The 15074-nt window shown below is 47.2% G+C and overlaps 1 protein-coding gene across 5 annotated transcripts in view; it reads right to left on the reverse strand.

Moving 5' to 3' along the window:
- palld (palladin, cytoskeletal associated protein) overlaps positions 1 to 15074 on the reverse strand; it is a 460036-nt gene that overhangs the window by 48790 nt on the left and 396172 nt on the right. For all 5 annotated transcript variants that reach the window (XM_078215142.1, XM_078215143.1, XM_078215145.1 and 2 more), the window contains 2 exons: positions 7977 to 8642; positions 331 to 469 (listed from right to left, as the gene is read on the reverse strand). In XM_078215142.1, the coding sequence (XP_078071268.1) occupies positions 331 to 469; positions 7977 to 8642 (805 nt within the window). The remainder of the gene's footprint in view (positions 1 to 330; positions 470 to 7976; positions 8643 to 15074) is intronic.

The following is a 15074-nucleotide window of genomic DNA, read 5'->3' on the forward strand; positions in this document are numbered from 1 at the left end:
CCTGGTGTTGTGAGACTTTTTACTGTGCCTCATAATCTTGTACACCTCAATCAGGTCGCCCCTCAGTCTTCTCTGCTCGAACGAAAACCACCCAAGCCTATCCAAGCTCTCTTCATAACTTAAATGATCCATCCCAGGCAGCATCCTGGTGAATCTCCTTGCACCCCTCCAGTGCAACCTCATCGTTAGTGTGCTATCGAGAGCGTCAACCTGACACTCAATCCCTTGACGGTTCTCAGTTGGAAAGTGGAGTTGTTGAGGCAATGTCAACTCAGTGCCATTTGGAGAATCCAACAGCGGAAATGTTGTCTTCTCTGTCCGCGGTCCTACCTGGCCATTGCTCAAGCGGTCATCCTTAAAGCGAAGCTTCCTCTCCAGGTCCTGAATGACCGCATCCTTGGTTCCCTGAATCTCTTCATCCGTCGCCAGGCGAGGGGTTCGGTTGTTCCTTTTCAGACTCTGAGGGGTTCTGCAAGACACACGCAGATTAGATTTTCTTCAGATTGGATGGTCAGTCTTAGCTTAGTTTCTCAGCAACTTCGGGTCAGATTTTCATAGAGTTGTGCTGACTGCCGAGGCCATTAAACCAACAATGAGGGAGCGGGTGGGAGACAGATGCCGAAATCCCAACCCCATTTCTGGCAGATCCCACTTTTCATTTTAAGCGTGGGGGATGGGAGTGGGGCTTGAATGATGTAGGCAGAGAATCCAAACTCAGCAGGGTGAATGAATATTAATGCTGAGTTCGAGCAGACCCCATTTCACTGTTTAAAGGAGTTATCCCCATAGTGCGGGAGTCACAAATTTATGGAGCAGATGAAAATTCTTTTGAAGGGCAGATACAGTGAGTTTATATATGGTCCAAGGACATTTAAATACACAACCCTTTAAAAATGATTTAAAAAGGCTGCAGCTTTTAGTTAGAACAAAACAAAAACACTGCCAGGTTGTATTGATTGACAGGCCATCTGGTGTAGCTCAGGAAAACACACTAGCCATCTGATCCTGCAGTTTTAATAAACTTCACTGTTGACATTTGCCAATAGTTGTCATTGGAGTAGGGGGCTACATGGCTGGTATGTAGTTCAGAACAAAGCCAATAATGCGGGATTAATTACCATTCCGGTTGAGGTAGTCTTGGGACCTGCCTCCTTGTTCTACCCGAGAGTGAAAGGCAATGGCAAATCACCACTGCCAAAAACTATCAAGAATAAAAGCTCACAATAAGGCATCAGCAGACAATGCGCCACAGACTTGCCTTCAGGCAGAGCACAAACGAAATGGAATGTTATTACAACTGACAACATTATGAATGCTTGGCTGAGCTTCAAAATCTACAAAACCATTTAGCTGGGGGGCTGAATTCATATCTTGATTGACAGTTTTAAGTGACTACGAAAGGATCAGCTGTCCTTGATATGGTTAGTCAATAGAAATTTGTTTGTTTTTATGACAGATTGGCCGCTTGAGAGGGTTTAAAAAATTTGAAGGGTTTCATGAATGACAATTGTTTACAGGAGCAAGTGTGCATGAGTGAGGGCTTTTATTATTTAGAACTTTATCTTTTCAATATCCACGTGGTTTCTAAGGTCTGCATGCGTCATTATAAAGGAGGCATGGGTGACATGAAAGGTATGGAGGTGGCACATGGGCATGAGGGTGGTATGAAAGGTATGGAGGTGGCACATGGGCATGAGGGTGGTATGAAAGGTATGGAGGTGGCACATGGGCATGAGGGTGGTATGAAAGGTATGGAGGTGGCATATGGGCATGTACATGGTGTGAGGGGGCATGGAGACTTGGAGGATGTTCTAACCAACCCACCTGGGCAGTTGCCCATCTCCTTAGTCACCTCTGAACTTCCTCTCAGAGGTGGCGGGTCTGACACCATCCTGCCCCCTTGTATTTGACAAGGGGCTGCACAAAAGGCTGTACGGCATTACAGGTAATGTATTAGCATGGATAGAGGATTGGTTAACTAACAGAAAGCAAAGAGTGGGGGTAAATGGGCGTTTTTTCTGGTTGTCGATCAGTGACTAGTGGTGTGCCTCAGGGATCAGTGTTGGGACCGCAATTGTTTACGATTTACATTGATGATTTAGAGTTGGGGACCAAGTGTAGTGTGTCAAAATTCGCAGATGACGCTATGATGAGTGGTCGAGCAAAGCATGCAGAGGACGCTGAAAGTTATGCAAAGGGATATAGGTAGTCTAAGTGAGTGGGCGAGGGTCTGGCAGATGGAGTACAATGTTGGTAAATGTGAGGTCATCCATTTTGGTAGGAATAACAGCAAAATGGACTATTATTTAAATAGTAAAAAATTGCAGCATGCTGCTGTGCAGAGGGACCTGGGTGTCCTTGTGCAGGAATTGCAAAATGTTGGTTTGCAGGTGCAGCAGGTAATTAAGAAGGCAAATGGAATTTTGTTCTTCATTGTTAGAGGGATGGAGTTTAAAAACAGCGAGGTTATGTTGCAGCTGTATAAGGTGCCGGTGAGGCCACACCTGGAATACTGTGTACAATTTTGGTCTCCTTATTTGAGAAAGGATATACTGGCACTGGAGGGGGTGCAGAGGAGATTCACTAGGTTGATTCCGGAGTTGAGAGAGTTGGCTTCTGAGGAGAGACTGAGTAGACTGGGGCTATACTCATTGGAATTCAGAAGAATGAGGGGGGATCTTATAGAAACATATAAAATTATGAAGGGAATAGATAAGATAGAAGCAGGGAGGTTGTTCCCACTGGCGGGTGAAACTAGAACTAGAGGGCATAGCCTCAAAATAAAAAGGAGTAGATTTAGGACCAAGTTGAAGAGCAACTTCTTCACCCAAAGGGTTGTGAATCTGTGGAATTCCCTGCCCAGTGTAGCAGTTGAGGCTACCTCGTTGAATGTTTTTAAGGCAAAGATAGATAGATTTTTGAACAGTAAAGGAATTAAGGGTTATGGTGTGCGGGCGGGTGAGTGGAGCTGAGTCCACAAAAAGATCAGCCATGATCTTATTGAATGGCAGAGCAGGCTCGAGGGGCCAAATGGCCTACTCCTGCTCCTAGTTCTTATGTTCTTAAAACAGTGAATCGGACCAAAACAAAAATGTTGAATAAATTCTGGGTTGACGAGGGTCTTTAACAAGGACATTGAAGGGATGGGACTCATGGGTGAAATGGTCTATTCTTCAGCTAAGCTTTCTTATACCGGAATAATTAATTAACATGTAAATATTTATAACTAACACCTAGTGAGGCAGATGGGATTGGGCATGAATTTTATATCATAAACACCGCTGCAATTTTCTGGTTGCAATTCTGCTGTAGCCATTTACACCTCCTCTGGACTCATCTTTTGTTGTTTAAGTGGTACAGTTGTCACCCACTTTGCCCTCATTACTTCCGTCTTTTTATCTCCCCCACTTTCCACCCTGTCACCAGCCTTCTGTTCTCTCTCTTCCTCTCCACCTTCCTCCAGCTTGTACCCCTTGCCTCATCTCCAACCTTTGCAAGTTCTGATGGGAGGGCTTGAAGAGCTGTTTTTTTTCCTCTCTTTGGGTTGGATGTTACCAGACCTGCTGAGTACTTTTAAAAATTCATTTTATGAGATGTGAGCGTCGCTGGCTGGGCCCAGCATTTGTTGCCCATCTCTACTTGCCCATCCATTTCAGAGGGCAGTTGAGAGTCAACCACATTGCTGTGGCTCTGGAGTCATGTGTAGGCCAGACCGGGTAAGGACAGCAGATTTCCTTCCCTAAAGGGCATTAGTGAACCAGATGGGTTTTTCCCGACAATCGACAATGGGTTCATTATAGAATCCCTACAGTGCAGAAGGAGGCCATTGGGCCCATCGAATCTGCGCCAACCATAATCCCACCCAGGCCCTATTCCCGTAACCCCACATATTTACTCTGCTAGTGCCCTTGACACTGGGGTCAATTTAGCATGGCCAATGCACCTACCTAACCTGCACATCTTTGGGAAGAAATCGGAGCACGTGGAGGAAACCCATGCAGACACGGGGAGAATGTGTAAACTCCACACAGTGAGCCGAGGCCAGAATCGAACCCAGGTCCCTGGCGCTGCGAGGCAGCAGTGCTAACCACTGTGCCACCGTGCCGCCCATGGTCATCATGAGACTTTTAGTTCCAGATTTTTTTACTGAAGTCAAGTTTCACCATCTGCAGTGGTGGGATGTGAACCTGGGTCCCCAGAGCATTACCCTGGGTCTCTGGGTTCTAGTCTAGCGACAATACCACTATACCACTGCCTCACCAGCAATCCCTGCTGTTATTTTTGAATGTTCTATGCTCGCAGATAGCTTTCCGATCGTTTGATATACTCCAGGCCAGGATAAGCAGCAAAGCTGAGAGTTTGGCAAAGGGATGAACCTGGCATTGGCAGCGGTCGCTGAATGTGAGTGTTATCTTCGGAAGGAGCCTATAATTTATCTTTGAACCGAGGCTTACAATGGCAGCAAAGCCAACTAAGGTCAACATCTTTAAGCTGGGGCATTATGGAAGAGGAGCAAGAGGCTTCCAACGATGATTTAGCTCAGGAATCGGAAATATTCAGGTCGCATATGTGGAGATTGAAGCAGAATTAATGCCCTGGATTATCCCGTGGGGCCTAGTAGCCTGGAATGTGGACCAAACGGGAGTCCGGAGCCCATGTTTGCCAGTCGGTTAGGCTGTCTCAGCAATTTTCTGAGAGGTGGCCTTCTCATTTGTCACTTCAGGGCTTGTCGTCCCATTGAGGATGGGTGGGCCAGTCTCCCAATCAGAGGTCCGGCACTCCCAGAGCCTCGGCAGCCCCCCTGGGAGAGGTGGGCACTGCTGGGGTAGGTGGGCAATGGGGGGCACCTCAGCAGCGTACATTTATATAAAGACCTCAGAGGGATGGAGTGAGTAGGTCCCTATAAGCAGAGACGAAACCCCTCCAGCGGGTAGCCAGAGCCTTTCTCCCCCCAAGGGTGGAAGGGTTGACTACAAGAGGGCACAGATTTAAAGTGAGAGGGGGAACGTTTAGGGGAGATGTGCAGGGAAATGTTTTCACACAGAGGGTGGTGGGTGCCTGGAATGTATTGCCAGTGGAGGTGATGGAAGCAGGCACATTAGCAACGTTCAAAGTGTATCTTGACATGAACTGAAAGCGAACAGAAGGATAGATACCACATATCAGTGCAGGCTTGATGGGCTGAAGGGCCAGTTGCTGTGCTGTATTGTTCTTTGTTTGAATTGTTTGGGATGCGAGTATGGCCTTTTCTCCCCACAGCCCTATCATAGGGATGATTGGGGCCTGAGTGAATTTAACAGGCCTATCTGTCTCCATGGAATTGGGCCTCCAATCGGCTTTGCAGCACAGCCCTGGGAAAGTACCCCAGTAAGAAATTTAACAACACCAGGTTAAAGTCCAACAGGTTTATTTGGTAGCAAAAAGGGTGTGGCTTTTGCTACCAAATAAACATGTTGGACTTTAACCTGGTGTTGTTAAACTTCTTACTGTGTTTACCCCAGTCCAACGCCGGCATCTCCACATCAAAAGTACCCCAGTGCCAGTAACAAGGGAGCCTCCCATCTTGGATTCTCCACTATTTTCTGGATAAACTCCAACCGCAAGCGGGAAAATTCAGCTGAACATTGCAGGTCGATGAACTCTCCTCTGAAAGGGGTCACCAACCAGAAACCTTTAACTCTCTTTCTCTCTCCACTGAGTGCTGTTTAGTATTGCCAACATTTTCCATTTTTATTTCAAATTCCCAGTGGCTGCAGTGTTTTGCTTTTGGATTAGCGACATGATCATGTGGATTTTTAAAAAAAAACCCCAAGTGGTTCATGAATGTCATTGTGGGGAAGGAACCCTCCCATCCTTGTGACGTGACTCCAGTCCAAAACCGACACGGCTAATGCTCACCTGCATCTGAAGCGGCCCGGGACAACATGGGACAACTCAATAAATTCCAGCCTTGCTCACATCCCGAGAATGAATAATCTGGCCTATCTCCACAAAACGTGGCTGATTACCAACTCTACCTCACATTGTAAATCTCTCAGACTCTGATATTCAGGGGCCATTGGACGGAGATTACATTTTGACAGAACCTCTGCCAGTTTAGGAATACAGTAAGAGTTTTAACAACACCAGGTTAAAGTCCAACAGGTTTATTTGGGAGCAAATGCCATTAGCTTTCGGAGCGTTGCTCCTTCGTCAGATGGAGTGGTTAAATGCTCTCAAACAGGGCATACAGAGACACAAAATCAAGTTACAGAATACTGATTAGAATGCGAATCTTTACAGCTGATCAGGTCTTAAAGATACAGACAATGTGAGTGGGGGGAGCATTAGGCACAGGTGGCCAAGTTCCGCACACATGAGGACGGCCTAAACCAGGACCTTGGGTTCATACCACACTGTCGGTGGCCCCCACGGCTTGCCTCCTGGACTTGCAGAATCTCACTGGCTGTCCTGTCTGGAGACAATACACATTTCTTTAACCTGTGCCTAATGCTCCCTCCACTCACATTGTCTGTATCTTTAAGACCTGATGTGGAGATGCCGGCGTTGGACTGGGGTAAACACAGTAAGAGGTTTAACAACACCAGGTTAAAGTCCAACAGGTTTATTTGGTAGCAAAAGCCACACAAGCGTTCGAAGCTCTAAGCCCCTTCTTCAGGTGAAGAAGGGGCTTAGAGCTTCGAAAGCTTGTGTGGCTTTTGCTACCAAATAAACCTGTTGGACTTTAACCTGGTGTTGTTAAACTTCTTACTGTCTTTATGACCTGATCAGCTGTAAAGATTCCCATTCTAATCAGTATTCTGTAATTTGATTTTGTGTCTCTGTATGCCCTGTTTGAGAGCAGATATCCATCTGACGAAGGAGCAGCGCTCCGAAAGCTAATACGACGTGCTGGTTATGTGCATTGGCCATGCTGAATTCTCCCTCAGTGTACACGAACAGGTGCCGGAGTGTGACGACTAGGGGATTTTTACAGTAACTTCATTGCATTGTTAATGTAAGCCTACTTGTGACACGAATAAATAAACTTTTGTTCAGGTTGCATTGAGTTCAAAGGGTGGAAGTTGCCCAGGTTATATTTCAGAACAGGAATTTTCAACATGTTTAGCAACACTTTAAAATGACTTCAATAAGTTGCAGTAAGTTTCGAACCTATTCCTGTGGAAACATTAAGATTTAGCGGAAGGCGATGGCCGAGTGGTATTATCGCTATCGATTATTAATCCAGAAACTAATGTTCTGGGGAACTGGGTTCAAATCCCACTATGGCAGATCAGGTGGGATTGGGGTCAGTGCAGACTCGATGGGCCAAATGGCCTCCTTCTGCACTGTAGACATTGTATGAATTTGAATTCAATAAAAAAAATCTGGAATTAGGAATCTACTGAAACCATTGTCGATTTTTGTAACAACCCGTCTGGTTCACTAATGTCCTTTCGGGAAGGAAATCTGCCATCCTTACCTGGTCATAGAATCCCAACAGTGCAGAAGGAGGCCATTCAGCCCATTGATTCTGCCCCGACAACAATCCCACCCAGGCTCTGTCCCTATATCCCCACGACATGGATTTACCCTGCTAATCCCCCTGACACTGGGGTAAATTTAGCCAATCAATCTAATCTGCATATTTTTGGACTTTGGGAGGAAATTGGAGCACCCGGAGGAAACCCACACAGACACGGGGAGAACGTGCAAACTCCACACAGACAGTGACCCGAGGCCGGAATTGAACCCAGGTCCCTGGAGCTGTGAGGCAGCAGCGCTAACCACAGTGCCACCGTGCTGTGGTCTGGCCTACATGTGACTCAAGATCCACCGCAATGTGGTTGACTCTCAACTGCCTCTGAACAAGGGCGACTAGGGGTGGGCAATAAATGCTGGCCAGCCAGCGACACCCATGTCCCACAAATGAATGAGTTAATTTAGACTGACAGGACACTGTGGATTGCCAAGAGAGAACTTTAAGGTTTACTTACATGGGGATGGCTCCTTTCGGAAGGCCCAGAGCGTTGACTGGAGATCCGATGGACTGTGACGGCAACACGGAGCTGAGGAAAGCACTGGGGGACTGGGTGGAGTGAGGAGAGGCTCGACCAGCCGAGGGGGAGAGGTAAGACACTGGGGAGGGGAGAAGAGGCGGTGGGGGAGGAGGTAGGGGGAAAGGATCCTGAGCAAAGAACATGGGAGGGCTGAAGACCGGCGGCGGAGGAGGAAGAGGCGGAGAAGACGAGGATGGACTCAGAGTGAGCGGGGAGGTGAGGCGCCGCTGCTCACCGTCTCCGAGATAAGGCTGCGGAAAGGGAGGCGACGCCACTCGGTTAAAGGGCTTGTGCGTGGTGGGGGGAGAGAGGGGGGAGGATAGGCTGGAACCTGAAGAGCCGGAAGAAGGAGACAGGTAGCCGGCTGACGACGGCAGGCTTTGCGCGGCAATGAACTGCTTGGGGCGAGCGTAGTTGAAAGCTGTCGTCTGCTGCATGGTGGATGGGGTGTGAGGGTTCAGCATGCTCACTGGGGCAGGGGACAGCTGGTTCGGGGATGGCGAGCTCTGCGGGAGGTGAAACGCCTGCTGATTTGGATGACTGTTCTCTCCTTGCTGCTCTAGCAGGATCTGAGTCTGTAGCTGCTGCAATCTCAGTGGGTCACTGGAACAGAAAAGACAAACATTCAAATCACGATGATTATCTCCCTCGATATCGAGTTATCCGTATCAATGTCAGAGCATTTCATTCAACAAATGACTGCTATTGGGGCGGCACGGTAGCACAGTGGTTAGCCCTGCTGCTTCACAGCTCCAGGGACCTGGATTCAATTCCCGGCCTGGGTCACTGTCTGTGTGGAGTTTCCATGCTCCCCCACCCCGTGTCTGCATGAGTTTCCTCCGGGTGCTCCGGTTTCCTCCCACAGTCCAAAGATGCGCGAGTTAGCTGGATTGGCCATGCTAAATTGCCCCTTAGTGTCAGGGGGACTAGCTAGGGTAAATGCATGGGGTTATGGGGATAGGGCCTGGGTGGGATTGTGGTCGGTGCAGACTCGATGGGCCGAATGGTCTCCTTCTGTGCTGTAGGATTCTATGATTTTTAGACAGCAAAAGATTTCTTCATCAATGTCCTACAAATTAGCAATGAAAGAATTTGCAGTTATTTAGCATCTTTCATTATCTCAGGAGATCCCACAATTCCTTGCTGTCAACTCGTGTGATAATTCTGTGTTATTTTGATATATTTTATGTTTGTGTAGCTTGCTTTAAGAGGCACTGCTTTATTACAAGAGTCGATTTTTCTAGGTAAACACGCAGCTCAAGTGTTGGGAATGTAGGATAATAACTCATTTTAGCTCGGAATGTGTTACTTTATCAAGTTAATACAGCTTCTGTTTAAAGTTTATTCGCCACAAGTAAGGCTTACATTAACCCTGCAATGAAGTTACTGTGAAATTCCCCTAGTCGCTACAGTCCGGTGCCTGTTCGGGTCAATGCACCTAACCAGCACGTTGGTCAGACTGCGGGAGGAAACCGGAGCACCCGGAGGAAACCCACGCAGACATGGGGAGAACATGCAGACTCCACACAGACAGTGACCCAAGCTGGGAATTGAACCCAGGTCCCTGGCGCTGTGAAGCAGTTGTGCTAACTGTGCCACCGTGCCACCCCAACTGAACCAACCAAAAGACAACAACTGAGGGAGGAAATTATTCATCAAGAAGTACTAACCCCTTCAGAAATTGTGTATTTGCCAGAGAAGAAAGTATTTGATAATTGCAAACCTCAAAGCCAGTGTTGATGTCATTATTTTGCAATGAAGTAGTCACCATCGTCCCCAAATCAAACATGAATTTATACACCACTTGATCAGACAGCTAATATTCTGACTAATATAATAAATAAGACATAAAATCCAAAACAGGAAATGTGGATATACTCAGCAGGCCAGGCAGCATATGTGGAGAGAGAAACAGAGCTAGTGGGCAGGATTCTCTGGCCGTTCACACTAGCGAGATACTCTGCAGTGAACAGAGATTTGGCTGAGCGCCAAGTTCTCCATCTTGGATACAGACTGAGTATGGACAGAAGGTTATTATTAGTTTAGTTAGGATATCATGGTCGGCATGGGCTGAAGGGCCTGTTCCTGTGCTGTACTTTTCTTTAAGAATTCTCACAACACCGGATTACAGTCCAACAGGTTTATTTGGAATCACGAGCTTTCGGAGCTCTGCTCCTTCATCAGGTGAGTGGAGGTAGGTTCACAAACACGGCATATATAGACAAAGACACAATTGCAAGATAATTACAGATTGGAATGTGAAGAATGGTTGGAATGCGAGTCTTCACAGGTAAATCAAATCTTTATAGCTACAGTGCCCATGGAGAGAGGGATAATCACAGCTTAAAGAGGTCCGAATTGTCTCGAGCCCGGACAGTTAGTAGGATTTTGCAAGGCCAGGCAGTATGGTGGGGGTTACATGTAGTACTTTTCTTTGTTCTTTGCTCTTGGCGGGATTGAAACGGGAAATCCCAATGGTGTAAAGGCCGTTTGGAGAATCCCATTGGATTCTCCCCCCCCGCCCCCCCAACCGACATTCCCGCCTGCCGTGCATTCTGGCCAATGGGATAACTCGCGGCTGAGGTTTTTTAAGTTTCCAGTGAGTATGAGAATAAGAGGGGAGAATTTAGCAAGCTGCATTTACACAGTGCAATTCGGAGCTCTTCATCAGGCTGTAAATTATTGCAGGAATGTCAATTCGAATTTTTGCTGGGTTGCCAGTCAGCCTAGATGGAATTCGATAGCTGGAACTGTTGCTGCATTGTACTAACCAGAACAGACTATTTACCAGGAAGCAATTTCAGGAGATAACTGTAAAATTACTGACTAGCTGCCACGCTGATTGACTTTGCCAGCCAGCATCTCAATTAGCTTACAAAAACCCTTCCTGTTCGTACAACTTCTCCGACCACAGTGACAGCGCTCGCTCTAATTACAAGTTATCACTGACTGACTGATCTTCCTGCCGGCAAGCATCAGCTGGGATCCATCAGACCAACTTGTGCCAAACAGGGTTTAAGATTTCAAAAACCACAGGTCGCCTGTTCAGGCACAGCACTGAAGAGACCAACCCAAGCTTGCAGGTTCATAGAATCATAGGATCTGACAGTGCAGAAGGAGGCCATTTGGCCCATCGAGTCTGCACCAACCACAATCCCACCCAGGCCCTATCCCTATGCATTTACCCTGCTAGTCCCTCCGAAACTAAGGGGCAATTTAGCATGGCCAATCCACCTGACCCGCACATCTTTGGGGTGTGGGAGGAAACCGGAGCACCCGGAGGAAACCCACGCAGACACGGGGAGAACGTGCAAACTCCACACAGACAGTGACCCAAGCCGGGAATCGAACCCGGGTCCCTGGCGCGGTGAGGCAGCAGTGCTAACCAATGTGCCACCGTGCCGCCCCAGGTGGCAACCAAACTTAAAAGGAAGGTGTTACACACAGCACAGGCTGAGCCGTTTGTTTCCTTATGCCTGCTTTCTGAAAGAGCAACATATTCAGTCCCACACTCCCTTGCTCGTTCAACAGAATCCTGCATTTCTATCATTTCCTTTTCAAGTTTCCAGTTTCCCTTCTGAAAGCTATTACTAAAACTGTTTCCACTGCCTCCTCGAGTGGCACAGTGGCACAATGGTTAGTATTACTGCCTCACAGTGCCAGGGAGCCAAGTTCGATTCCTGGTTTGGGTCACTGTCTGTGCAGAGTCTGCATGTTCTCCCCGTGTCTGCATGGGTTTCCTCCGGGTGCTCCGGTTTCCTCCTGTGGTGAACTATCGTTGGTTCCCACTGGATAGTACTGAGCCAGGGTCTGGCCAGTACTACAAGGATGTACATATGTTACTGTTGGGTTGTGCTATTGTTGTTGTTGGGGTTAGGGTGGGGTTGTTACACCTTTGTACTGTAGTGTTGTGGTACATCCCAGTCGGGCTCCGCCTCCTGGGAGAGGTATAAAAGTCCCTGCTCTGGCCGGGACCCCCTCAGTCTGGGATAGTGTATATAAGTTCTGGCAGCTTCATTACAGTAAATAAAAGCCTTTCATTTACCGAGCATCTAGCCTCGTGTTTGAGTAGCGCATCACCTCCCACAGTCCAAAAGAGGTGCAGGTTAAGTGCATTGGCCGTGCTAAATTCTCCCTCAGTGTCCCCGAACAGGTGCCAGAGTGTGGCGACTAGGGGATTTTCGCAGTAACTTCATTGCAGTGTTGATGTAAGCCTATGAGTGACACTAATAAATAAACTTTAAACTACAACTTAAACTCTCAGGCAGCACAATTCCAGTGCGCTGTGTTAAAAAAATGTATCAACTCCCCACTAGATCTTTTCCTCAATCCGTGTTCTCTGGTTAACAATTTTTAAAAAAATTCCAATTCAATCAAATCAAGTCCAATTCAGAGTCTCAACAAGTTGAGACATTTCCGATCAAAGCTGACAAGACAGGGCCTTCACTCCTGTCCTGGGCCTGATCTACATGAGCCAAGCTGATTGGAGTAGGTGCAGGTCCTCCTCCTCCAAGGCTTGATCTCATTTGCATCTTAGCCAAAAGGCCGAGATGCCGCTAAGTGAATTAGGAGCAGGTGTAGGAGTACGAGCTGTGGGTTAGTGGGTTGCACTCTCAACTCCGAGTCAGCGGTTCAAGACCCCCTCTGGGGGCATCAGACACAGGCCAACACCAGTGCTGTACTGAAGGAGTGCTGCCTTGTTTTGGATGAGTCTTTTAAACCAAACCTTGTTTGTCCTCATGGGTGGAGGTAAAAGATTCTGAAGGACTATTTCCAAGAAGGGCAGTGCTGTTTGAGCTAATAATTATTCCCCAACCAACACCTAAGAAGGGATTATCTGCTCATTAGCATGTTCTGTAGGAACGAATTAATTGACACATTTCCTGTATTGTAGTGACGAATAACTTGGGGGTATGGACACATTACTGCTGACATACTGACACCACATTACATGTTTCCCTGTGATAAGTAAGTCCTTATGTGATCCGTCCATCAAAAATATTTCTTGCGTGCGTCCAAAGCATCTAACACTCAGAAGTAGTTAACTTTTTAAACAGTGCAGAGTTAAGTTTAAAGTTTATTTATTAATGTCACAAATAAACTTACATTAACACTGCAGTGAAGATAGATCATAGAAAGATCACAGATCAGAGAAATCCTACAGTGCAGGAGGCCATTCGGCCCATCGAGTCTGCACCGACAACAATTCCACCCAGGCCCTATCCCCATAACCCCAGCTATTTACCCCATTAATCCCTCTCACTTACGCATCCTGGGACACTAAAGGGCAATTTAGCATGGCCAATGCACCTATGATGTGGAGATGCCGGCGTTGGACTGGGGTAAACACAGTAAGAAGTTTAACGACACCAGGTTAAAGTCTGACAGGTTTATTTGGTAGCAAAAGCCACACAAGCTTTCGGAGCTCCAAGCCCCTTCTTCAGGTGAGGGGGAATTCTGTTCACAAACAGGGCATATAAAGACACAGACTCAATTTACATGAATAATGGTTGGAATGCGAATACTTACAGCTCATCAAGTCTTTAAGATACAAACAACGTGAGTGGAGAGAGCATCAAGACAGGCTAAAAAGATGTGTATTGTCTCCAGACAAGACAGCCAGTGAAACTCTGCAGGTCCAGGCAGGCTGTGGGGGTTACAAATAGTGTGACATGAACCCAATATCCCGGTTGAGGTCATTGTTGATTAGCTGTAAGTATTCGCATTCCAACCATTATTCATGTAAATTGAGTCTGTGTCTTTATATGCCCTGTTTGTGAACAGAATTCCCGCTCACCTGAAGAAGGGGCTTGGAGCTCCGAAAGCTTGTGTGGCTTTTGCTACCAAATAAACCTGTTGGAATTTAACCTAGTGTCGTTAAACTTCTTACAATGCACCTAACCAGCATGTCTTTCAGACTGTGGGAGGAAACCGGAGCACCCGGAGGAAACCCACGCAGACACGGGGAGAACGTGCAGACTCCACACAGACAGTAACTCAAGCTGGGAATCGAACCCGGGTTTCTGGTGCTAAGCACTGTGCCACCGTGCCGCCCTCGGGAATGTGAAAAGGTACTTTCCACCTCCTTGCTTGGAATTTCCCTGAATCTTTCCACCTGGGAATCACCTCCTTTCTTGCTAGTCCTGCCCCTTTGGGAGACGGTCCCGTGAGTGTTCAATGTTCAAAGGTGGCTGATGTCAATCTGTGAGCTATTCAACTACATGAGCTTCTCACAACCAGCTCCCTTCCCGTATCTGACTGTAGCCACCAGACAGCAGTCAGCGAGACAACATTGATCAGCAACCGGACGTGGGCCGTGCCCGTTGTGTGTGGTCAAGCTGATTGTAGAACCTCAACACTGCCAAAGGACAACATGTTAGCCCACCCCTTCTGTCAATGAAACACATCTACTAGATCGCAATCATTCAGCACTGAACAAGGCCATTCAGTCCATCATACCGATGCCGGTTCTTTAAAAAAACTAGTCAATTGAGAAAGAAAAACATATATAAAAAGGTGTCTTCCATGACCACTGGATGTTCCAAATACTTTGCAACCATTAAGGTACTGTTGTAATGTAGGAAGCCGCGCTTCGCAAATGCCCACAAACAGCAGTGCACCAATCACTGGATAATCTATTTATTTGTGATGTTGACTGAGGGATAAACATTGGTCAGGATACCTCCCCCCTTCTTTGAAACATTGTTGTGGGATCCTTTATATCCACCCAAACAGTGCCGAGGGTTAACTCCTTAACCGAAAAACAGCACCTCTGACAGTGCTGGGCTCCCTCAGTACAATGCCAGTCATGATTATTGCATTAGCAGGAGTAGGACTTGAACCCAGGACCATAGAATTCAGAGACTAACATGCCAGCCACCGAACCATGCCTGACACTAACTAAATCCCTCTACCCATGCTCTTCGGCTATAGCTAGCGGGGGTCACCCAGTCCCGCTGACAATGAGCCCCCCTCCCCCCTGGATTCCCAGATGGAGTTTTATTCACTTATTAGTCATGAGTAGGCTTACATTGA

Source organism: Mustelus asterias, chromosome 6 (genome assembly GCF_964213995.1).
Source record: "Mustelus asterias chromosome 6, sMusAst1.hap1.1, whole genome shotgun sequence".
NCBI classification, from domain to species: Eukaryota; Metazoa; Chordata; class Chondrichthyes; order Carcharhiniformes; family Triakidae; genus Mustelus; species Mustelus asterias.